The 25299-nt window shown below is 34.7% G+C and overlaps 1 protein-coding gene across 1 annotated transcript in view; it reads right to left on the reverse strand.

Moving 5' to 3' along the window:
* Positions 1–25299, reverse strand: part of LOC136033663 (ABC-type organic anion transporter ABCA8-like) — a 110181-nt gene that overhangs the window by 48344 nt on the left and 36538 nt on the right. The window contains exons 7-8 of the mRNA XM_065714496.1: positions 16137–16380; positions 3766–3932 (exon numbers count right to left, since the gene is read on the reverse strand). Coding sequence (XP_065570568.1) covers positions 3766–3932; positions 16137–16380 — 411 coding nt within the window. The remainder of the gene's footprint in view (positions 1–3765; positions 3933–16136; positions 16381–25299) is intronic.

The following is a 25299-nucleotide window of genomic DNA, read 5'->3' on the forward strand; positions in this document are numbered from 1 at the left end:
CCCCGTGCGCGTAAGTCGTTACGCGCCATATTAGTTACGCGCCATTGTAGTTGTGTCCCTGTGTCCCACCTGTGAATATAGATAAAAGAAAAAAGATTTCTCTTTTCGTATATATATATATATATATATATATATATATATATATATATATATATATATATATATATATATATATATATATATATATATATGTATATATATGTTTTTAACTACCTAAAACTTGCGAATATACAACATTCTTCGATGTCCCATTGTCTGTGCATATAAATAGATTGTCAGGTTTACCGACTCTTGAACATGCAACATAAAATTGTCCATGGGAAAAACAATCCGTATTCAGATCTATACCTCATTATTCTAATGATTGCCCTAGAGCTTTGTTGATGGTGATTGCTAGTCGAACATACCCTGTGTCCCCGTCGTCATTAAAACTTAGAATATACAACATTCTTCGATGTCCCATTGTCTGTGCATATAAATAGATTGTCAGGTTTACCGACTCTTGAACATGCAACATAAAATTGTCCATGGGAAAAACAATCCGTATTCAGATCCATACCTCATTATTCTAATGATTGCCCTTGAGCTTTGTTGATGGTGATTGCTAATCGAACATTCCCTGTGTCCCCGTCGTCAGGTCGTCATTTATATTCCCTGTGTCCCGGTCGTCATTTGTGTCCTGGTTGTCCGGTCTGTATATACATTCGTTTTTGAATTGGTATATGATGAAATAAATTTTTGTGTTTTTCCCCTTTTTTTCTTTTTAGTTTTTTCTTGGTTTTACTTTTTTTTAGTTTTTTTAGTTTTTTTTTTCTTTTTTCTTTTTAGTTTTTATGTAGTTTTTACCTTTTTAGTTTTTTTTATTTTTATTTTTATTTTTGTAGTTTTGTTTTTCTCCTTTATTTTTCAGTTTTTTTCTTTTTTTATTTTTCATTCTTTTTTAGTTTTTTTTAGTTTTTTAGCTTTTTTAGTTTTTTATTAGTTTTTAGTTTTTTTCTTTTTAGTTTTTTTTTGTAGTTTTTACCTTTTTTTTAGTTTTTTTAGTTTTTTTTACTTATGTCCTGGTCGTCATTTATATTCCCTGTGTCCCGGTCGTCATTTGTGTCCCGGTGCTTTGTTGATGGTGATTGCTAATCGAACATTCCTTGTGTCCCGGTCGCTTTCTCTTTGAGTGTCCCGGTCGTCATTTATATTCCCTATGTCCCGGTGTCCCGGTCGTCATTTGTGTCCCGATGTCCCGGTCTGTAATTTCGTCAGTCGACAAACATGACGTCAGTCGACACACAAACATGACGTCACTCGACACACACACACACACACACAGACAACTTATTTTTATATATATAGATTTATGTAAAGGAGCTTCTTTTTGGGCTTATAAGATGGAAGGCTCTAAGCCAAGGCCTCTGGAAATGTAAGCTTTTTCCCCATATCTCCCAATATTTTTTCTTTTAAATTGGTTATTTAAAACTGTTTTAGCAAATTTGTCGTCTCTCTTCAAAATTCACCCTCAGTCCCAAAAATTCCTACGTATGCCTGCTTTCCTTTCTTATTTAAGGACTTGAGTGACTATATAATAAATTTAGGCTATTATTTACAATATATTTGTATCTAATATTCTTCTATTGTCATGTTAATAATCCTGTGTTACCTTTTAAATAACCCCTTGGGCAGCCTTCCCTCTTGGCTAAGATTTTGAGAGATAATCATAACATAATGTATTTTTTTTTATTAAGGATATAACTATGTCACTATGTTCATTAAATAATACTGAAGAAATATTTTGCCCATCTTGAATCAGATTACACCCTAAGACACCAAAAATTGCTATTCAAAGTAATCATTATGCGCCATTACTTTCAGGATGACAGGGTCCTTATGCCCTTCAAATTTTGTATAAACATAGTCAACGAGTTGAGCTAACCAAATGAAAGATAAATTACTAGTACATAGTACAGGCAGAATCACGGGTGATGCAAGATTGAAGCTTGCATGTTTGAAATCCACATACTGTGGATTTCTGAATCGTGGTCCTCGGTCGTAAAAAAAAAAAAAAAAAAAAAAAAAAAAAAAAAAAAAAAAAAAAAAAAAAAAAAATCTCTTTTAAGGAGAAGGAGAAAACAATTTTTAGGACTCTTCTCTATGTAATAAATACAAATGATTCATGGGACACAATGTAAACTTGTTCACTAATAAGGCAACTGAAAAGCTACTAAAAGAATACACGGTTTACTATCAATTTCACTCAGATTTTATAAATGTTTCTTCCATAGAAAATACGAGGTATTCCTTTTATAACATTTTTTGTAATAAATGTTAGGAATTACTGGACAATACCATTCAGCACAGCTCGAGAAAGTATTTCTGGAATAGACCTCTAGTAAATATCACCCAAAAATATGCATTTGAGGTGTGTAAGTAAGGACAGCTATGTGCCATCCACCGGAAATCTAACTCGTATCAGGTTAATGAGGTAATTTTATTGCTATTTGGAGTCTGGTTAAGCTAAGGTTTTTGGCATAAGCTTTGTAACGTTAGGTTTTGAACCAAATACTTGAGCGGTGTCTTAATTATTTGCAATTTAAGCGATACATATAAGCCAGCTGTCTCGTTTGAGTTTTTTGTAGTTCAGTTTTATCTCTCTTTGTTGTTTGTTGTCATGGCTGGCCAGTTCTGCTTAAGATTTTTCATATCAGGTCATTGTTTCCGGAGAGCTTCTGGTTAGCGCTAAAATGACCCCCAGTTCATTATTTAGAATGTATTATAGAACCAAGGTATTTTCTGTTAAAGGTAAGATTACAAACCTGTTTTCACGCTAGCCAAGATTTTTAAGGTATGCAAAACAAAATTTTCGTGTTTCTTGTTCTTAGTGAACTTTTGATTTGTTTTTGTTTATAAGAAGCTGGTTGTAGCTTCGATCAGGCAAGCGATTCAAAGCATATATGGAACAGTTCGTTTTACTGTTCCTTGTCTTGGTCAGCATCGCATTCATCCTCATTAGCAAATGATAACGCAAAAGCAAGTTTGTCATCTAGTTTTTACTAGACAACCTAATGGATATATACTTTCTGTCAATGGTAAGATTACACCAACAATGATCCCTTTGATTCTCCAGCCAGGTCCTTTTGTGCATATCCTTTCCAGTTATGAGAGCCAGACACGCTTTTCCCCCTGATTAGTAGTTTCATATAAACAGTCCATACTTTTTGCTGGACTTCTGGTCAGCGCAAAAATAGGTCCTACAGCCTTATGCGAACTCTGGTTCCTTCTGATAAGTTTTTTTCACAAAAATAATCCTCGGCTCTTAGGGTCAGACGTATTTTCACCCCTAATCGGTATTTTCGCATTAATTGGTCAGCGAATTTTCTGGTCAGCGTTAAAACTGGCACCACGGTGGAGTAAGTTTTAAATATTTAAACAAAAATTTATATTTGATTATCAACATTACTGATGAAAGTTATATAGCTAATGATGATAATGAGGCAATTATACTGGGAATCTACCTGAAATCTGCCTTAAAATAGTGCAAGAATGTTTCCTTTCAAGCGCAGTATCACTATTCATTTTAAAATTACAATAACACAGTTTATGCAATGAAATTATAATATTCAAAAAGAGCTGTTTTAAGATATTTTCTATAAAGTTAGCTTAAAGTTTTACCACACTAAGTTTAAACGACATCTATTACCTATTTTTAATTACCAGTATTTAAGACCAAAGTCATACATACTAAAATCACACTAGAGTGTGAGTAAGATTACTTACCCTAATTCTAGCAAAGAACTCCAAATGCTCTTTTGGAGTTAGGTTGTCAAGTAGTATGTCATGCTGTGGACAAACACCAAAGCTCTTGCGAATTTCTTTCATGGAGCTGGGATCTCTTATATCCATTCCCTCAATATAAGCGGTACCTTCAGACGGACTAGTTACTCCTAATAAAGAAGATAAGAACATTGCTATGATGACTTTTTTGTAAAGATGTACGATTACGTTTCATATACATTACAAAAAACATAATTTTTGTCACTCTTGTTTGCAATTTGACAAAAAAAGAAATGAGAACTAATGTCGATAATGCTATTGAACAGCTCATGAGAAGGTCTTAAAATTCTCTTGATGTATAGATAAGTTCCTCAAAATTCTCAGGGAATTTAACGATAATTGAAAAAATGATATGAATTGGGCAATTTGAATTCTTTTGCTACTCCCGAAATTTATAATTTGCCAAATTTTACCTAATCAAGTATTGTTACTTCTCAAATAGTAAGGCTGTTTCCGTGTATGTAAGAACACAATTCTGCAGATATAAATAGACATACACACAGGGATGTACTAAAAAAAGTGGCAAAATGGCAGCGAAGAATGAGGGGGAGGGGGTGTATTAAAGTTAAAGAGATACAAACGTGAAACACAAAGACATTTGTTAGAAATTTCCAAAGAACTATGAACTTTTGCTAGTAAAGGACATCAAGATTATGCAGATCCATAGCATTATCCTCCTGTGCACAAGCTTAAGTCTAAGGAACGACGTTGCACTTGTGTTCAAGGTCCATGGCCCAACAAAAAACTAGACCTCCGTTGCCTGTGCAACGGGAAGTGTTGCAGCAACTGTGCTCTGTTCCTTAGGGCAAAGTTGCGGAGCAACACGTGCAACTGTGCCCTACGGGACACAGTTGCTATTTCCGGGAAATCTGAAAGAGATACGGAAATAACGTCTTATAGTTTTCTGCTTAACTTTTGATGGTCTAAACTAGGAAAATATAAAACAAACCAAATTCACCAAAAAATTTAAATTGCCCCGAGGGCATGACAAAACTTCCAAATAGAAAAACCCAAAGAAGGAATTTTATTTCGGAGCAACTATTGTAAGCTCCAGTTGTTAGGAGATCGAGACCTGTCGAACCGCGTTGGAAAAAAAATTCTAGCTGGTCCAGAACAGAAGTTACCTCTAGAACGTCGAAACTTCGGAAATTATTTCTTAGAGAACGAAGCAACTTGGTATATAGAACACTTCACTTCTTCTTGCATACTTTTCATAGCACTACTCGATAAAAATATAAGAAACATCAAAATCGAAAATTTGAGAAAATTCCAAAAAAATTGGAACGAGATGGACTTTTCCGGAATTATTTCCGGGAAATCTGTAAGAGCTACGGAATTTTGTGCTTCAGTTCTCGAAGAGACAAATGAAAGTTTTACATGAGTTCAGCATAACTGTATTTCTAACAAGTTTATTTCCGAAGCTAGGGTCGTCTTAACTTGACGCCAAACATCGAACGCACAGTTTCTAAGGAAAAAACCGTTTTATTTTTTTTTATGGAAAACTGTTAGAAATTTTAGGAACTTCTCCGGAACTTTTTTACTCTGTTTCACGTTTCCCTTCCCTCTGAAAAATCTCAAATTTTTAACTCTTACCACTTCGGAGCTACTGGTCGCTGATCACGGTGAAAAAAAAAAAAAAAAAACTACGAAAGCAGTAGTGTTGCTCCGCAACACAATGAAGCAACAGCGATCATAGGTAATATAAGCTCCTCAATTTAAGGAACATTTATATTTCTAACAGCCCAGAGTCTCATGGCACATCTTAACTTTAGTTGTTCGCATTCAAGATATATATTATTATTATATACATACATATATATATATATATATATATATATATATATATATATATATATATATATATATATATATATATATATATATATATATATATATATATATATATATATATATATACAACTATAAAAAAAAAAGTTAGAACCTCGAGACATAATTTTCATAAGTTATGAAACAAGTGGCTTATGAACAGTTTTGATTTTTTTCTGTATTTTACACATTTTAATTTTTTTCGTATATGTCTTTGTATATATCTTTTTAACATTTTTATTTGTATGTAAATATTTAATTTGATTAAGTAAAGTCCAATTACTAAGTTGAAAAATACCATTTAAACTTCATTATTAAATTGCCACTATACTGATTAAGCGAGCACTATATCCAATAAAATTGTCAAATCATGATGCAAAGGTGCTTTCATAATGACAAGCGATAACATAAAAAAGAGCGATATAAAAAAGAGCGATAACATTAAATAAGGTAAGTAAAGCAAGAGAAAGAGAAACATTAAGGAATCTGAAAAGATTCTCTTTCCTCTGAAAAGAGGAAGCTTTTTTCTTGCTAAAACAACCTTCTTTCTTGAATATGGTCGTATTCATGTCAGTTTCTGAACCAGTACTTCTTTCTGGGTTAACCTTCATTTTGAGGCTTTTTAATTTGACTTTTATGTTTGACAGATTTTTTAGTTATCTTGGAAGAAATCCAATATAAATTTGCGGAGCTGCTCCCTAGCTCACTTAATATGGTACTAGATGGCTTTGCCAAGTGGAGTGTATTCGTAGAATCCCTCAGTTTTAAAATTTTAAATTAACATGAGTAGGGCGGAAAACCCCCATGCCGTCTCAAGACCAGATCATAATGTGTACTCTTACTGAAAACAAAATAAACTTAAAATGTTTTTGTTTTTTACTTTAATAAGTGAATTTGGTTTTAGAGGAGAATTTTACAAGCAGGTGTTTGGCTTGCCTATGCGGGCATCTCTTTCTCCGTTGTTGGCAAATCTTTTCATGGATTCTATTGATACCTCCGTTATACACAATTTTAGGCTCTTTTCTTGTTTCTGGCGCAGATTCATGGAAGATGTAGTTTTGCACTTGAAAACATGGTTTAGATTCCTTAGACCTTTTCTGTAAAAATTTAAATAGTTTTGAAAAAAATGTAAAATTTGTAGCGAAGTTTGAAGAAAATGACAAACTACCTTTTCTTGATATCATATTAATTAAAAGACATTACCATCTATTGTTCTCAATATACAGAAAGCCTACGCAAAATAATAGATATTTACATTTTCATTCATGCCACCCTGTTTCGGTGAAACGAGAGGTTGTGATTTCTCTAGTGGATAGAGCTTTCAGGATTTATTCCCAGGAATTTGTGGGTTCTGAATGATTTTGTTTGAAGGATACTTTATTTTGTAATGGTTACCCAAGTAGAATCGTTGATAAAATAATAGAAAACAGACGTATTAAACATAATAGTAGTGTAACTGGAGTTTTGCAGCCTTTAGAAATAAAATATGTCTTAAAGTTCCATTTCTTTGCCATAAGTACCTGGTTTGGGAGAGAAGCTTATACGAATTTTGCAAAAAATATCACATTGATACATGTTTCCAATCGGTGAGACCAATGGGTAGTTTCCTTAATTCTGGGTAGGATTTAACCAAGGGAAATTTAATAAATGGTGTGTATAAGATTCCTTGTTCTTGTGGGAAGTTTTATATTGGTGGAACAAACCAGCAATTTGTTGAAAGATTTATATAGCATTCCAACTCAATAGAAGAAACTCTACAATTCAGCAAGCCTTCTGAAACTTTTGTTTCGGCTTTGGAAAAACATATTTTCTTTCATCCTTAACATTTTGATGAGGCCACAACCAGTTCTAATAAAAGAGGTTTTTCTCCATGGGTGGGGGAGGCTATTGAAAAAAAAAATATGTTTGGTAATCTTTCAATAAATAGAGATACGGGAAATTTAAATATTGACCCAATTTTATAATATTCTTCTGAAAAATGAACCAATAGTTAATAATGGAATCAAGATTTTATAAATTCACCAGGGGGTCGAGATTACCTACCAGACTAAAAAGAATTGCTTCAATAGTAGCTAATAATAGGACTGTTTTGCAAAAGAATAATTAATTTCATTGCCATTTTTGTACTTTTTTTACTCGTTGCTTTGGTGTTCTCATCGAAGTAACTCGATTAGCTTCTGCGACCTATCGGTGTCAGTTACGACAATTCTATTTTATTAATACTGATGGTGGTTTTATTTGTTTTTAGTTTATTTTAGTTTTTTATCTTTGTTTCTTCTGTGCTGAAGACGCCTTGTTTACATACAAGTGAAATATCCGCATTGTTTTAGTTTTTCATCTTTTCTCTCTGCTGGCCACATTCTCGTTTGTTGTTTTTCATTGAGTTTTTTCTCTCTTTGCTGTTATAAAAAGTTATTGAAACTTTAAAGAATAAATATCAGTATATATGTATTAAACTGTCAATCCACGCTCAGTTGTTTTTTTTTTTTTTTTTTTTTTTTAGTAAAGTGCAAATTATGTTCTGGTCTTGAGAAGGCATGGGGGTTGTCAGCCCTATTCAGGTTAGTTTTTGCTTGTTTTGAGTTTTACTTGGTTATTTATTGCAATTTCTGTTCATTTTGAGTTTCATTTATTTATTGATGGTGCTTTTTGGTAGTTTTACACTTTAAAGGTTATTTGACCTATTTTCTGCTCATTTTTGGCTTAGTGGAGCTCTTTCATTTTATTTGAATTGCTTTTTTTGTGAAAAAGTTTTTTTAATTAATAATGAAAAAGGGCCAGTGGATCTTTGTGTAAGTATGAGGGTATGCCCACCTGATGCCTCAAAAAAAGTAGTTTTGTGGTCAAATTTTTTAACTCTCCGTGAACCTTCAGATAAGTATAGAATAGAGTCTGTGCGTATGGACAAAAATTAGCCTTTCATTTCCTTTCATTTGGATTAAGACTGGATATAGGTAATGTGAGACAATAGCCCCTTTCTTGTATGTCGTGTAAGTCAAGAAGTAAGTAAAAAGTGATATGGAAAAAAAAACTTTGGCATGTGGAAGTTCCACATGCCGAAGTTTTTTTCGATTCTTTAAGAACAAGTGCTCGTACACAAAGACCAGTTAATCGAAACAAGAAGTATTTTTAAAGCACTACAAAACTTTAACGTAAGGAATAAAGGTTTGAGGGGATAGCCCCAATCAATTAATTTCTGTACACAAATTATTATGCAGCTTTGTACTTTCATCTATTTTTTGTATTCCATGATTCATTAGATAACGTTTTTCCACATGGCTTGGCAAGGCTTGTTATATTTAACGAAATTTGTTAGTAAAGATAACAATATTTGGGTTAACTAATGCTAAACATGAGATACGAAAATGTTTTCTTTGTCACCAATTACCTCACACATTGTTATGTTATTGACAAAAGCTTCTTTGGTTTTGTAATACGAAGCCGGAATTCAAAGCCCCACATAAATTCTGTGAAAACATCTCCACGACAAAACAACCCTACATACATATCTAAATCAAGATCAGTTTCCGTTGTGGGCAAGCACAGCCTATTGCGCTACAGTTTTCAAAAGCAACACGTAGCTGTCGTCGTGACATCGACGATACAGCCAAGATCTTTCCGCGCTGATTGGCGGAATAGAGCCACTCCCGGAATAGAGCCAAGATCTTTCCGCACTGATTGGCTGTGGGAGCAACGGAGGCTAACGCCTAGTCTAAAGATGCGAGTTGAAATCCTTCTCAAACAGTTAGTGGTAACGAACTGTAGTAAAGAGCGACCCAGCTCAGTAGTAACCAAAACTCTAAAAAATTGAATTTTGATATCAATAGCTACATCAAATGAATCGCATTTTAATGCTGATTTTAAATATATAAGTTTAATCAAGTTTAGTCTTACCCATCAAAAGTTACGAGCCTGAAAAAATTTGCCTTATTTAAGAAAATAGGGGGAAACACCCCCTAAAAGTCGTAGAATCTTAACGAAAATGACACCATCAGATTCAGCGTATCAGAAAACCCTATTGTAGAAGTTTCAAGCTCCTAACTACAAAAATGTGGAATTTTGTATTTTTTGCCAGAAGACAAATCACGGGTGCGTGTTTATTTGTTTTTTTTTTCTTTTTCCAAGGGGTCATCGTATCGACCAAGTGGTCCTAGAATGTCGCAAGAGGGCTCATTCTAACGTAAATGAAAAGTTCTAGTGCCCTTTTTAAGTGACCAAAAAAATTCGAGGGCATCTAGGCCCCCTCCCACGCTCATTTTTTTTCCCACGGTCAACAAATCAAAATTTTGAGATTGCCACTTTGTTCAGCATAGTCGAAAACCATAATAACTATGTCTTTGGACATGACTTACTCCCCCACGATCCCTGGGGGAGGGACTGCAAGTTACAAACTTTGACCAGTGTTTACATATAGTAATGGTTATTGGGAAGTGTACAGACGTTTTCAGGGGGATTTGATTTTGTTTGGGGGTGGGGCTGAAGGGAGGGGGCTATGTTGGAGGATCTTTCCTTGGAGGAATCTGTCATGGGGGAAGAAAAATTCAATGAAAAGGGCGCAGGATTTTCTAGCATTACTATAAGAAAACAATGAAAAATAAATATGAAACGTTTTTTCAAATGAAAGGAAGGGGTAGCATTGAAACTTAAAACGAACAGAGATTATTACGCAAATGAGGGGTTCTAAAAATAATTTAGCATAAAGGGCGAGGTATTTAGGAGGGGACAAATACCTCGCTCTTTATGCTAAAGTATTTTTAGTAATTTAAACTATTTATTCTACGGCCTTTCTGATTCAGGGGTCATTCTTAAAGAATTGAGACAAAACTTACGATTTAGTGTAAAGAGCGAGGTATTAACGAGGGTACAAACCCCCTCGTATACATAATAAAAATATAAGATTATGAAAGTTTGTTACGTAAATTAATTCTTAAATTACGTATATTTTTTACTAATAAAAACATTCGTTAAAAATTAAAAGTTCTAGTTGCATTCTTAAGTAACCGAAAAATTGGAGAGCAACCAGACCTCCTTCTCTACCCTTTATTTCTCAAAATCGTCTGATCGAAACTAAGAGAAAGCCATTTAGCCAAAAAAAGAATTAATATACAAATTTCATTTTAATAATTTATGTGAGGAGAGCCAAAACCAAACATGCATTAATTCAAAAACGTTCAGAAATTAAATAAAAAAAACTAATTTTTTTAGCTGAAAGTAAGGAGCGACATTAAAACTTAAAACGAACAGAAATTACTCCGTATATGAAATGGGTTGTCCCCTCCGCAATCCCTCGCTCTTTACGCTAAAGTTTGACTCTTTGCCACAATTCTATTTTTTAAAACAATTAAAAGCTTTAGCGTAAAGAGTGAGGGATAGCGGAGGGGATAACCCATTTCATATACGGAGTAATTTCTGTTCGTTTTAAGTTTTAATGTCGCTCCTTACTTTCAGCTAAAAAAATTAGTTTTTTTTATTTAATATGGGTAAGATACGACTCCGCGCAACTGGGGTCTATATAGGCTGTGTGGGCAAGAGAAAGGAGTTCAACAGATAAACCATCTCAAAGAAGATTTCTTTGGGATTATATTCTGTGTATTTTAATTTGGTTGCAGTTGTGTTTGTGTTGGAGACGTAATTTTTGTATTTTAATGACGTGGGTATAGTAAAATGGTATATTACCTTTACATATCCTCATACTTTGCCCTAAAGATTTAGCAAAGCCATCTTTAAAGTCGTTGACTTCTAATGGTTGACGTACTTCTTTATTTGATAGATGTAAACCCTTAATATGTCAGAGAAAATATTTAAAAGTAAATGGCCTACTCAAATTGAATTTTGGCTAATATTCAAATTGCGAATTAGCTTGTTTAATTGATTGGGGAATTGTATCCCATATCTAATATTTTTTGTTGTTTTTATGATTTCATATAATAGCATATTATATAGTAGAATAATAAGAGTATGACATAAGATCATAACGGCGAAGACGTACAGACTGTTCATTACATAAGACCATGACAACTAGAGTGTAAAGACTGTCATTATTTATGGTTCTAACGCCCTGGGGCGTACGGAACACCATCACATAAGGCTGTAACATCTACAACGTTGGCCTATAGATTTGTTTCTCACAACAAGTAGTTTGTGCTGGAGATTTGCAGCTGATTTAAGTCCCAGTGGCCAATTTAAATATTTTACAGTGGGATAAATATAGTTACCCTGTTATTAGCTGTAGGGTATATTTTTGGTTACAAAATATAGGCATTTGTTTTAGTAAATAAAAAATAATGATGATAAGTAACATAAAAATGCGTTCACCATTTTCGACTGCTATGTTGTGGTATTTGACTTGACTACAGTGCAGTCAGCTATAGTTCATTTTAAATTATATGAAAAACTCGGAGATAAAGTTAACACATGCAAATTTCTAGCAAAACATTTTCTTTTAGCTATAATGAAAATGAGATTTATTATTTAATTTATTATTTAGAGGCTCAGTTAAGCAGCAAGTCCGCCTGACTTTATTTGAAACATTTTGAAAAATTTAAGGATAATATGCTCATTGATTCCATGATATTTTGTAATCATTTACAAATGATGGTATACTAAAAACATGGAAAAAAACATGACAGAGGTGATTTTTTGTGTTTTGCTTGTAGTTATTTGTATTTTTAATCATTTGGGTGCGGTAAACCCAGCATTTATGGTATGGTATAATATTCATTACATAAGGTTCTAACACCTTGGGTGTACAGGCGTTATTATATAAGATTAAAACGTCTTGGGTGTATAGACCGGCACTGCATAAGGTCAGAAAGTAGAGGACAGAAAGTTCACATCAGTTGAATGAAGGTAATTTCTTGGCATTAGAGTCTTCCACGCGAGTGGCTCTGAGCATGCTGTCATACAATGAACTTATGTTAAGCACTGTCATAAAAAGGTTAAAGGCAGAGAACGTCTCTCCTGAGACTATCCCAAAACTGATGAAGTTCTTGGAATCTATCAAGAGATGTTAGCAAAATCTTTCAAATATTATGTCTAGAACGTATTAAAATTTTATGCTCGTGAGGAAAGATACTGTCTTGATATCATTTCTGACTTGGCTCAGGAGATTAAAAATGAACCGAGATCATCATCTCTGGAAAGTATTTCCTGTTTTCTGCCGACTTTAAGGACCTAACTCACAGAACGAGTTTAGGGTTCACCTTCAAAAACAAAATCTATCAGTCCAAAGTGAGGCTAGTCTTTTGGGCTAGCCTCAAGTCCGGTCATTTTCTGCTGCGTGGTCGGTGCCACCGTGAGCTATTGGTATCTCCGAACCATCCAACTGCATGCGTACACGGTCGACTGGCTTCTGATCAATTACCAAAAGTCAGTAGTAGATAACAATATAAGGACCGTTAAGATTCTCCTGCATAGACTTGGGTTCATGCTGAACAAGAATGAATTGCAATCTATGCAATATGCAAAATCCCGGAAAAGAGTCAAAACTTGATCTATACAATGAGGACAGCTCCAAAAAAACTGCATAGCTCAGCATGAAAACTGATGTAGATTGGACTCATCAATGCAGGCTCAAGAGCAATTCCTCTCAAAAGGACACATCTCAGAAAATTTTTCAGTTACTACTGCTCCAGTTGTGGGACATGTTGTGGAATAACATAGATATAAACATCCCGATTACCATAGAGATGAAAGAGGTATTTTCACTATGGCTCAAGAAAGATTGGGTCAGTCAAGACCTTCCTCTCAAGCCTCCTATTCTTTTTAAAACAATATTGTTCGACAGCTTGACTTACGATTGGGGTGGCTATCTAGAGAGCCCATATCGAGACACTTCGGGGACTTGGCCTCCAGAAGAGAAATTTCTTCATATAAATCGTTTTGAGATGAGAGCTGTGGCCAACACGATCAAAACCTATGCGGAGGAGCTAAGAAACGAGGTAGTCATGGCATTGACAGACAAGTCGACAGTAGTCAACTACTTAAACAGAGAGGGTAGAACCCGTTCCTTCTCCCTAGAGAAGGAACCCATAAGACTCTTTGGGATTACAATGACCCCGTATGTTCAGTTGAGGGCAAGACACATCAGCGGGGTAATCAACCTAGTAGCTGACACGCTGTCACGAGAAGGACAAGGTCTGCCCACGAAATGGAGTCTCAACGAGATTGTCTTCAGAGCACTGTCAAAAGAGTACGGATTGCCAGAAGTCGATATATTCGCGGCTCGATTGGACCAGAAGATCAACGCATATTTCTCACCAGTTTCAGATTCTCTTGCGATTGACACAGATGCCCTACTCCACGATTGGTCAGACAAACACAGCTATGTCGTTCCTCCATTTGCTTTGATCCCATAGGTTCTAGAGAAGGTTCAGAATTCTGTGACCTGCCAAATTACGCTAATTGCTCTGAAATGGCCTTACTAGGCATGGTAGACGAATCTTCTCAACCTGCTAATACACTTTGCCTGAACCCATCGGAGATGAGGTACATCTCCATCAAGGTCAACTGCGCCACCCAAAACTAAGGAATTTAATTTAAACAGCTGAAAGACATCAAGCACGGACTCAAACACAGAGAATTTTCTTAGTAATCAGCACGTGCGATTGCTCAGCCGTAGCGAAGACCTACCATCGAACTGTATAATGAACTGTATATAACTGTATAATGGAAAGTGACAAGTGTTCGTAGGTTGGTGCAGTAAAAGGAAGATTAATCCGCTCGAAGCCAATACTCGGACAGTAGCAGAATTCATGATGCATCTAAAGACTAGTTGAGACCTTGCGCCATCAACAATAGAAAGTTTTAAAGAAGCAGTAAGCAGTACTCTGGCTACAAGAACACATATCAGTAAAGATTCTTATTTGGGGAGAATGATCAAGAATTTTTGGCACGAATCACCGCGAACTCACCACGACGTTCCTGTCTGGGATCTGGGCCGTGTCATAAAGTATTTAAAATCCCCGCGATTTCTCGACTTGTCCAATATCAGTATGAAAGATCTTACTCTCAAGATGGTATTTATTACTGCCATACCATCTGGTCGGCGAAGGAGTGAAATTCATGCCTTTTTCTTCAAAGCAGCACAATTCTCAGATAATTTAGCAACTCAAAGATTTCTTTCTTCATTTAGACCCAATACCATACCCAATACCAATAGACCCAAGCCCCATGAGAGGCCTTCTCCTATTCTTTTGCCCGCACTGGATGTATATCCGGCCTTGTGTCCAGTGAGGATATTATTGACCTTCACAAAACGAAATTCTAAGGGGGCAATCAGAAATGAAAGGAAGAGATTCTTCATTCCCTTTTCTAAAATAAAACCATGAGAAGTGGCAGCGGACACTATGTTTTCTTGGATAAGACAGGTCATAACTATGGCATATTATACAGCAAAGGGAAAGTACATGACAGAAGATCCATGGCCGCGTCATGGGCGCTATCAAAATCTATATGGCTTGCTGATATAATGAGTGCTGCTGCTGGTCTTCGGAGACTACGCCTAAACTGCATTACCCTTACAAAATCAAAGACCGAACCAATGCTCTAAATTTCATCGCTGTTTGAACAGTTATATAGTTTTGCATCAAAATATTTGAGTAAGAAAATAAAAGATATATTAGCTAATTTAGGAACCCATCGCCAAATCGGTTGGAATCTAAGCTTTTGTCAGTAATGTAACAATGTGTGAGGTAATTGGCGACGCCAAGGCCTAACTTTCAAATAAAAGTTCAGTTTTGCTAGCCACAATACTTGCCTAACATATAGGCATATAGAGTCCCTCCCTCCTCTCCACTTATAGAGGGCTACGGAGTTTTAAGAGATCGTTATACAAAACCGAAGAATTTTTTTTCAATAATGTAACAATGTATGAGGTAAGTACAGGGGCTAGCCAAACTGAATTTTCCTTCGAAAGTTCGGCTTTGTTGAGGACCAAACGCACCAACCTCATGTTATTTAAGAACCATTCTCTACTACTGACCCTGAGCTTTGACAGCCCACCAACAAATCTGATATAATGAACATACCTATTGCTGTCTGATTTTTAGCGTAGGGTAGCTAGGATTTTCTTTTTCTTTTTTTCTTTTTTACTCGTATCCCTTCTACGTGTTATTAGTTTTGAAAGGTAAATAAATAAATTTGTTTTATATACTTTTTAAGTAGATATGTACCTTTAAATAATTTTTCTTTACAATTTAGGAGTAAAACATCTAGAAAAATGTAGAATAATGGACACTTGAGAGGTGCCAGTAAAAAAGTTTTTCAAAAGAATTTAAAACCATGGATTGAAGAAATACAAGCATTAAATACCATTCATGTTCTATATGCTTTTCATATCAAATGAATAAGCAATTCATTTGAAAGTCTTTAGAGTATTGAAGATTTTGTTAAAACTTAGTCAAGATTGCCATTTTGACATTCTTATGCCTCTTAGAAGAATCCTTGACAATTTTCTTAAAAAATATGTACTAAGCGCTAAAAATTACCTGTTAGCATATTGATAAGCGTAGTTTTTCCAGCTCCATTATGACCCAAGATTGCAGTTATATGTCCTTCATAACAATTAAGGGTGATTCCTCTAACAGCACTCACGGAAAGTTTTCCCCATGCTTTGAAGCTTTTTGTAATGCCTTGAATTCGAATCACTTCTTTCCCAATAGATTCTCTTGAAACCGCTTCGATATTAGCGTCGTTCTCGTCTTCAGAATTTAATTCAAATGACTTGATTTTCTAAATGGCAATTAAATATTAGACAGTCGGTATTTTATATATTGGATTTCAGCAAAACTTACAATAAAAGACACAATGAGTGGATTATATAATGCTTTCTATCTACAAATATATCAGATGGCCAAGGAAACTATAAAGCATTTAATGCGAAAATGTCCAGCCGGGGTCAAATGTCATCTGAAGACGTTTTACCAGTTGGATGTTAAGTTGCAAGATGTGCGCGGAATCTGAAGTCTGAGACCTGGCCAAATATATGAAACAGAAGGGTTAATACCGCTCTTAGCCCCAAAACCGAGGATTAGTTCCATTTTGGGGCGCCGAAGCACTGGGAGCTTTTGACCTGAGCTCCGGTTCAGCGGTTTAGTTTGCAGATATTAATTAAAATTATAATGATTTACCTCTTTTTATATACTACCACTTTTACATAATCTACCTTTTATACTTCTACCTCTTTTACTTCTGTTTATATGTTTTCTAAGTACCAAAACTCCAAGTACCGAAACTCCAAACAAAACTCGACCGTTCCATTTATAAACTGCATATGTTGTATCTAATGCATTGGCTAAGATATTCCAGCAGTTGCTAAGGGCTCTAAAATGTCATTAAATCATCTGGCTTTGTTATGTTGGTTGCTCTCATTTTTAACTGAAACATAATCATATCTTTCACAGCACTTTGCTCTTGCATTTGTCTATTAGTCTTTCAAACTTATAACTAAAAGTAAGAGATAAAATCCTAGCGGTTTAACTTTGGGAATCTATACCTTGGAAGTTAATTATACTGAACTTGATTCACTTTAATTCTGGGAATTCTAATCTAAACGGTACTTTAATTTTACAACGTCAAGAAAAAAGTGAGAATAGAGTATTTAGTTGTTTAATAATCGATATTATTGTCCAAATACTATGGTTCTTATGCACGGAAATCACCAATAGCAGCCATGAATTATACCATTTGTGCCTGGATTTCTTATGACATTTTCTGAATGAAAAAGGAAATAAAACTAGTTCAACTTTTTTTTCAATTTCTTTTAATATTTTGGAAAAAATTAAAAACTCTATCTCCGTTTATAGGATTAAAATATAGTGATTGGAGACAGCGGGCACCGCCTCCCAGCCTATCCAAGTTCCGCCTATGCAAGTGAACTTGCAATCACAACCCAAGACTTTTCTGCAGAAAAAAATTTAATACATGAGAAATGAAGACAGATTCTTTTTCTTATCTGTTCGACTCGTATTTTGGAAAAAAAACGCTGGTTCTGGAATTCTTAAGCTTTCATTCTTTAGGAAGTAAAAAATTGTTTTCAACATTTTTCTTGCTATAAGTCATAACATTTGCAGTAGACTTGAATTTTAGGAGAACAGTGGCTTTTGGAATTTAAAACTATCGTATTAAGTTGGGTTGCTCCAGCAAAACTGATTAAAAGCAGGAGGAAAAAAATTACTCTAAAAAATTCTGAAACTCGGTTGGTTATCTTATTTTTTTTTTATGTTTCCTGCTTTGCAGCGGTATTTTGTTAACCAGTAGTGATCAAGTAATCAGTGCGAACTGCTTACTAATAAATAGAATAAGTGCGAGTTTTCAGTTAGTTGAGTAAGTATGCTTCGTTAGATCTGTTTGAAACACTGACTTTATGCTCATTAACCATGTCATCATGTCAACATATTCACCTAATGTACAGGCCAACAAAATTATTCCATATTTTTATTCCTCTTTGCCAAGTTTCTTGACCACTTACGTTGTAGAACCAGGGTTGCCACCAGGTGAGAAAAAGATCACTAGATTTTGGTAATTTTCTTCAATAACCTAGTGATTTATGTACTAGTTTAGTGATTTTTTTTAGGCAGTATAAAATATCATTAAAAATAGTAACAAATCACTAGGCATAGTAACCCTGGGTAGAAATATCTTCGGTTCTTTGGTATCCAAATGGCGTCTGTCTTCATCTAAAGTTTAGACAGCTGCTTGGTAGTTTTTTGGTACGGAGGAAATTTAAAGGTATCTAAGATCAATTTTGGTACAGTTTGCTAAGTTTGGTACAATGAAGCATCAATAAAGTAATTTAGGTATTACTGTATTACCGGCTACCAGATACCGGTAGGGTCATTGGCACTTAGAAAAATCAATAAAATTAATTTGGGTGGTACGAAAGTACCGTCATGTAGACAGGGTCCCAGTGAGATAATCATTTAACGAAACAGCTGCGCGATGAAACCAGATATTGATAATATAGACGGAAAAAAAACTGGAAAAAACTCCATTTATCATCTGCCTCCAGCCCCCCCCCTTAAGAAATCACTATTCGTTTTCGCTAGAAAATGCCTATTGTTGCTCTAACGCATACACAAGAAGATTTTATTATACATGCACTTTGTTAATAAGTTTTCCTAGGGAACCTGAATTTCAAGCTGCTATCCTTATTTTGATGCCTTTGAGTCCTAAAACTAGCAAATTCACAGCCCGATCCAAGAATCCAAGGAGCACCAACCTGGGTACCAAAGGCCTAATTTTAGTGAAAACTCCCTTTTGTGTGTCTTCACTGTGTGAAAAGCTATTTTTTTTGGCTAAAAATTATGAACAGACGATTTCGGAAAAAGTATTAGACAAGCAAAAATTTAAGCGCTCTCTTCTCTGAGCCATTTCATTTAATTACTTAAGTAAAAGTTACATTTAGTAAAAACTTTGTTTTATTAAATTTGCCATATTTGTGATCAAAGTCCTTTGTTTGGCTTGTTAAAAAAAAGAGTTCAAACACTAAATGAAAGAACTATTTTATCCATTCAGAACCACAAAAATTGGAACGAGATACAAAAATATAAGTAAACTCCCCATAAGAATCAATTTTAATAATGTATAGAAAATCATATCTTATTTGATCCAATTTTGAAGAGAAGTTTTGAGTTGAAAGCTTAGTTGAAAAAATAATTCGGCCAACCAAAGACAAATAAAATTTGATGGACTTGACAGGAAACAGGAGTAGTGATGAGGTTATGGACTTAAAATGAGCCATACGGGATATACTATTGGAGGTACTATCCCCTTAAGATGTTATTACCCACATCTGGGTATTACACAATACTTTAGTGCACCTGTAATGGTATAGTACACCTATTTATCAATTTTTCATGACAAGTAAGATCTACAGTTCCGCTAGTCAAGTGGGGAAGCCAGCATAATAGGGGATGTTTACCTATGTTGAGGACGATGTAACTTCGGGTGACTTGTCAGAATTAATGAGGAGAACGTAATCTCGTGTGACCTGTCTCTTCAGAGCCCGTGGGGAACCCCGCTTGTACCTGAGGACGTCACACGCGTGGGTGTTCCGTAATGGCGGTGCAAACGTGAGTGTTACGTAATGACGAACGAGATTTTTTTTCTTCAAGGTTTTTTCTTCAAGATGTCATTTTCTTAAAGATTTTTTCTTATTTATTTAGAACATTTCTTCTTCAAGACATTTTCTTCAAGAGTTTTTCCTCAGGGAACCTCTATCATCCAAAGATTTTTGTCCACCGTAGTAATCGAATGCAAGAGCAGCGATTTCCCCAATGACCAGACCAGAGCCTTAGAAAGCTGGACCAGCAAACAATTCATAATATTTTGATTCGGGAAATACCTTCTACGTGAGAAGCTGTTTCCGGTAATATCTTAGCGCCATCCTGACAATGCACAATACGTGATGATTTTTGCTTGAATCAAAAAAATTCCCTATTCCCGTTCAGCTTGAGCTACTGATTGCATGCTTCCTTTGTCTGGAATAATTCATATACAAAGGGTAATACATACGTATTACAAGAAACTGGTTTCATTTGACTGGCTTTCATTTATTTATCGATGCTGACTTGCGGTAGTTTTACATTTGGCACATTATTTCATTTTATTTTTGTTCATTTTGGTTTAATGGAGTTCTTTACTTTTCTTTGAAAAACGTATTTTGTGAAGAAAGATGGGGATGAGATATTAGAGGTAAATTCAAAGGGGCAGAAGACATATCACTTAACTCTACACTTTGTTCAATCATTGTTGGTATTATTCAATTCACGTCACCATGACAATATGTGGCTTGCCCTTTACATCTCTGTGATACATTTTATCATTTCTAAGGTATTTTCAGACACTTTTTTGATAAAAATTATGCTTTAAATCTATTGCTTCGTGTTTTTGCAAGCCACCCTATCGTGATACCACCACGTCAATTCACGGCACCGTGGCAATATGTGACTGGCTCGTGACATCTTTGTGATGTGTATTATCATTCCTAAAAAAAATTTCAGACGCTTTTTTTGGTAAAAATTATGCTTTAAATCCATTGCGTTTTGTTTTTCGCAAGCCTCCCCCTTGTGATACACCATGTCAATTCACGGCTCCATGGCAATATGTGGCTGACCTGCGACATCCTGGTGATACTTATTATCATTCCTAAGACATTCTGTCGGATATTTTCTAGAAAAAAATTATGCTTTAAATCCATTGCGTTACGTTTTTCATAAGCAACCCTCTCGTCTTACAGAATGTCAATTCACGGCTCCTTGGCAATATGTGGCTGACCTGCGACATCCTGGTGATACTTATTATCATTCCTAAGACATTCTGTCGGATATTTTCTAGAAAAAAATTATGCTTTAAATCCATTACGTTACGTTTTTCATAAGCAACCCTCTCGTCTTACAGAATGTCAATTCACGGCTCCTTGGCAATATGTGGCTGACCTGCGACATCCTGGTGATACTTATTATCATTCCTAAGACATTCTGTCGGATATTTTCTAGAAAAAAATTATGCTTTAAATCCATTGCGTTACGTTTTTCATAAGCAACCCTCTCGTCTTATAGAATGTCAATTCACGGCTCATTGGCAATATGTGGCTGACCTGCGACATCCTGGTGATACTTATTATCATTCCTAAGACATTCTGTCGGATATTTTCTAGAAAAAATTATGCTTTAAATCCATTGCGTTACGTTTTTCATAAGCAACCCTCTCGTCTTACAGAATGTCAATTCACGGCTCCTTGGCAATATGTGGCTGACCTGCGACATCCTGGTGATACTTATTTTCATTCCTAAGACATTCTGTCGGATATTTTCTAGAAAAAAATTATGCTTTAAATCCATTGCGCTACGTTTTTCATAAGCAACCCTCTCGTCTTACAGAATGTCAATTCACGGCTCCTTGGCAATATGTGGCTGACATGCGACATCCTGGTGATACTTATTATCATTCCTAAGACATTCTGTCGGATATTTTCTAGAAAAAAATTATGCTTTAAATCCATTGCGTTACGTTTTTCATAAGCAACCCTCTCGTCTTACAGAATGTCAATTCACGGCTCCTTGGCAATATGTGGCTGACCTGCGACATCCTGGTGATACTTATTATCATTCCTAAGACATTCTGTCGGATATTTTCTAGAAAAAAATTATGCTTTAAATCCATTGCGTTACGTTTTTCATAAGCAACCCTCTTGTCTTACAGAATGTCAATTCACGGCTCCATGGCAATATGTGGCTGACCTGTGACATCCTGGTGATACTTATTATCATTCCTAAGACATTCTGTCGGATATTTTCTAGAAAAAAATTATGCTTTAAATCCATTGCGTTACGTTTTTCATAAGCAACCCTCTCGTCTTACAGAATGTCAATTCACGGCTCCATGGCAATATGTGGCTGACCTGCGACATCCTGGTGATACTTATTATCATTCCTAAGACATTCTGTCGGATATTTTCTAGAAAAAAATTATGCTTTAAATCCATTGCGTTACGTTTTTCATAAGCAACCCTCTCGTCTTACAGAATGTCAATTCACGGCTCCATGGCAATATGTGGCTGACCTGCGACATCCTGGTGATACTTATTATCATTTCTAAGACATTCTGTCGGATATTTTCTAGAAAAAAATTGTGCTTTAAATCCGTTGCGTTACGTTTTTCATAAACAACCCTCTCGTCTTACAGAATGTCAATTCACGCCACCATGGTAATATGTGAATAGCCCGTGAAATCTCTTTGACACAAATTACGACTCCTAAGGAATATTATTTCTCTTTTGTTGGAATTATTTTGGATTATGTTTAAACCTTCTTTATTCTATAAGAAGTATTTGCGATGCAGTTAGGATTTTCGTGTTTTGTAGCAAGTTTTTTGTGTTCTGTACCGACGATTTTTCATTCTGTTATAACTATTTTAGAATTGTGAAAAGCAGTTTGTATTTTGGTAAAAAAGTTATTTTGTAGGAGTTATTTTGGAATATGTTTGACCTGTTTATATTATATAAGAAGTGTTTTTGACGTTGTTAGAATCTTTGTGTTTCGAAGCAAATATTTTATATTCTGCACCATCTATTTTTCAGTCTCTTAGAACTATTTTATAATTGTGCAGTCTTTTTTTATTTCGGTAGAATAATAATTTCTTTTGTTTGATTATGCTTGAACTTTTTGTTTTATATCAGAAGTATTTGGGATGTTGTTAGAACTTTTGTGTTTTGTAGCCGGTTTTTGTGCTCTGAAACAACTATTTTTCATTCTGTTACCACTATTTTAGAATTTTGCAAAGTATTTTTGTATTTCGTAAGAATAATTTTTTGTTTTGTAGAAATTACTTTGGATTATATTTGAACTTCTTTATTCTATAAGAAGTACTTGGGGCGTTGTTAAAAATTCTGTGTTTTGTAGCAAGTATTTTGTGTTCCAGACCAACAATTTCTCATTCTGTTAGAACTATTTTGGGATTTTGCAAAGTATTTTTGCATTTGTAAGAATTATTTGTATTTTTCAGGAATTATTTGTATCATGTTTGAACTTTTCGTATTCTATAAGAAGCATTCGGAATGGTTTTAGAATTTCTGTGTTTTTTAGCAAGTATTTTTTGTTCTGTACCAACTATTCAATCTGTTAGAACTATTTAAGAATTGTGCAAAGTATTTTTGTATCGTGTAAGAGTTATTTTTGTTTTGTAGGAATTAATGTTGGATTTCTTATGAATTTTTTGTATTTTAAAAGAAGTATTTATGATTTGTTAGAATTTTTGTGTTCTGAACTAGCTATTTTTCATTGTGTTAGAACTATTTGATAATTGTGTAAAGTACTTTCGTATTTTTGTAAGAGTTATTTCTGTTTTATAAGAATTATTTAGGTTGTGTTTGAACTTATTGTATTCTATAAATATCGTTTGGATTGTTGTTAGAATTTTTGTCGTTTGTAGCAAGTTTTTGTGCTCTGCACCAACTACTCTTGATTCCGTTAGAAGTATTGTAGAATTGTGCAAAGTATTTTTGTATTTCGTAAGAATAATTTTTTGTGTTGTTGGATTTATTTAGAATAACAATTGAACTTTCTGTATTTGTATAAGAAGTATTTGGGGTGTTGATAGAATTTTTGTGTTTTTTAGCAAGTATTTTGTGTTAATTTTTGCATTAGTTTTACTAGGCTCCTTGTTCCGAATGCTGAAGGCCTAAAATTCAGCAAATTGACTGAACTAAAAATTACTGCTAGGTGTATAAAACGATGCTATTGCAGAAACAGAGCTTCCCACGCCAAATAATGACATATTGGAAACTAACAATCACTCCCAATACATAGGACTTTTTAGTAATGAGCTTCCCCCAGGTAAAAAGAGAGGAAGAATAGTATGCGTTGTACGCAAATACCTTTTCTCGAATTCTGCCCCCCCCCCCAACCTCTCAGATTATAATGAGGTCATTTGGGTAGTAATAACCCCAAAGTATTACCCTGTTCTTTTAATTTGATTGTGTTTTGCTGCTTCTATTATTTCTGAAAATGAAAACGCTGCACAAAGACAGCGATTCTACAGGCAGGTGCAAAGTAGTGTCAATGTTGCCCACTGTAAATTTCCAAATACGGATAGTATTCTAGTAAGTGACATTAATGATCTAAAATTAAATTTCCTTTTTAATTCCCTTAATCTAAGGATATAATAAACATACAAATAGCAAAGGGAAATTCGCCCCTTGATTTGATTTGCACAAAAATGCATACTTTCTGCAGCCCATAAGTTCCTTTGCCCCTAAGGGGGAAGCTTCCATTTGTGCTTATTAATGAGCGTCTTTCCAGTTTTAATAATATTTTTTCAGTTACTGAATTCTCTTATTGACTAATTTTCAAAGATGGCTTTATTGATTTTAGGTTATAAATGTAAATGCTGACTCACATAGAGAGCGACGGTAATGCTGATGAGGCTTCAGATCTTCAAAACCTGATTAAAACAAAACACCTAGACTTCTTCCTAGAGAAGAAAGCAAAAAAATGTTCTAACGACAAATTGTACACTGCTAGTCAACTGAAAACAATGAACGTTAATTAAAATGAATCGTCTAAAGCACGGTAAAACGTCTGAAACTAATTTTTTGTATAAACATATAAAAGAGATATTTAAATCTAAGTTGTCGTGTTGCAAAAATAAAGGCGATGATTTCTTTTCTACTAAGTCAAAATAACGGTAAAATATAAAAAAAAAATTGTGCAATACCCAAAATAATACTGATTTCTACCTCAAAGAGAAGCCCTTAGCTATAACCAATGACCTGAACCAATTCCTTTCCTCTATAGTTCAAAGCCACCCTCCGCTCTCTTTTGAAAACCCTAATAATTTGAACTCTGTCCATTTCCCGTCATTTCGCCCACAGACGTGGAGACAAAAATAAAGAACATAAACATGTATAGTACTTTTCCGCTGGACATTCCAACTGAAATAACCAAAGTCTTTGCTCACAATCTTTCAAAACCTTTGTACGGTCCAGAAAGCTCCATTTTGCTGAACATTAGGTTTTATTATTTCCGGGGAAAAAAGTTCTGAACAAGATTCTGACCACACTTACTTCTGCTTTCTCCAAACTGTATAAACACTTGTAAGCTGAGTGGTTGAAAGTAAAGATAATCCCAATTATTCAGCAAATGCAATTCG

The sequence above is a fragment of the Artemia franciscana genome, chromosome 12 (genome assembly GCF_032884065.1).
Source record: "Artemia franciscana chromosome 12, ASM3288406v1, whole genome shotgun sequence".
In the NCBI taxonomy this organism is placed as follows: domain Eukaryota; kingdom Metazoa; phylum Arthropoda; class Branchiopoda; order Anostraca; family Artemiidae; genus Artemia; species Artemia franciscana.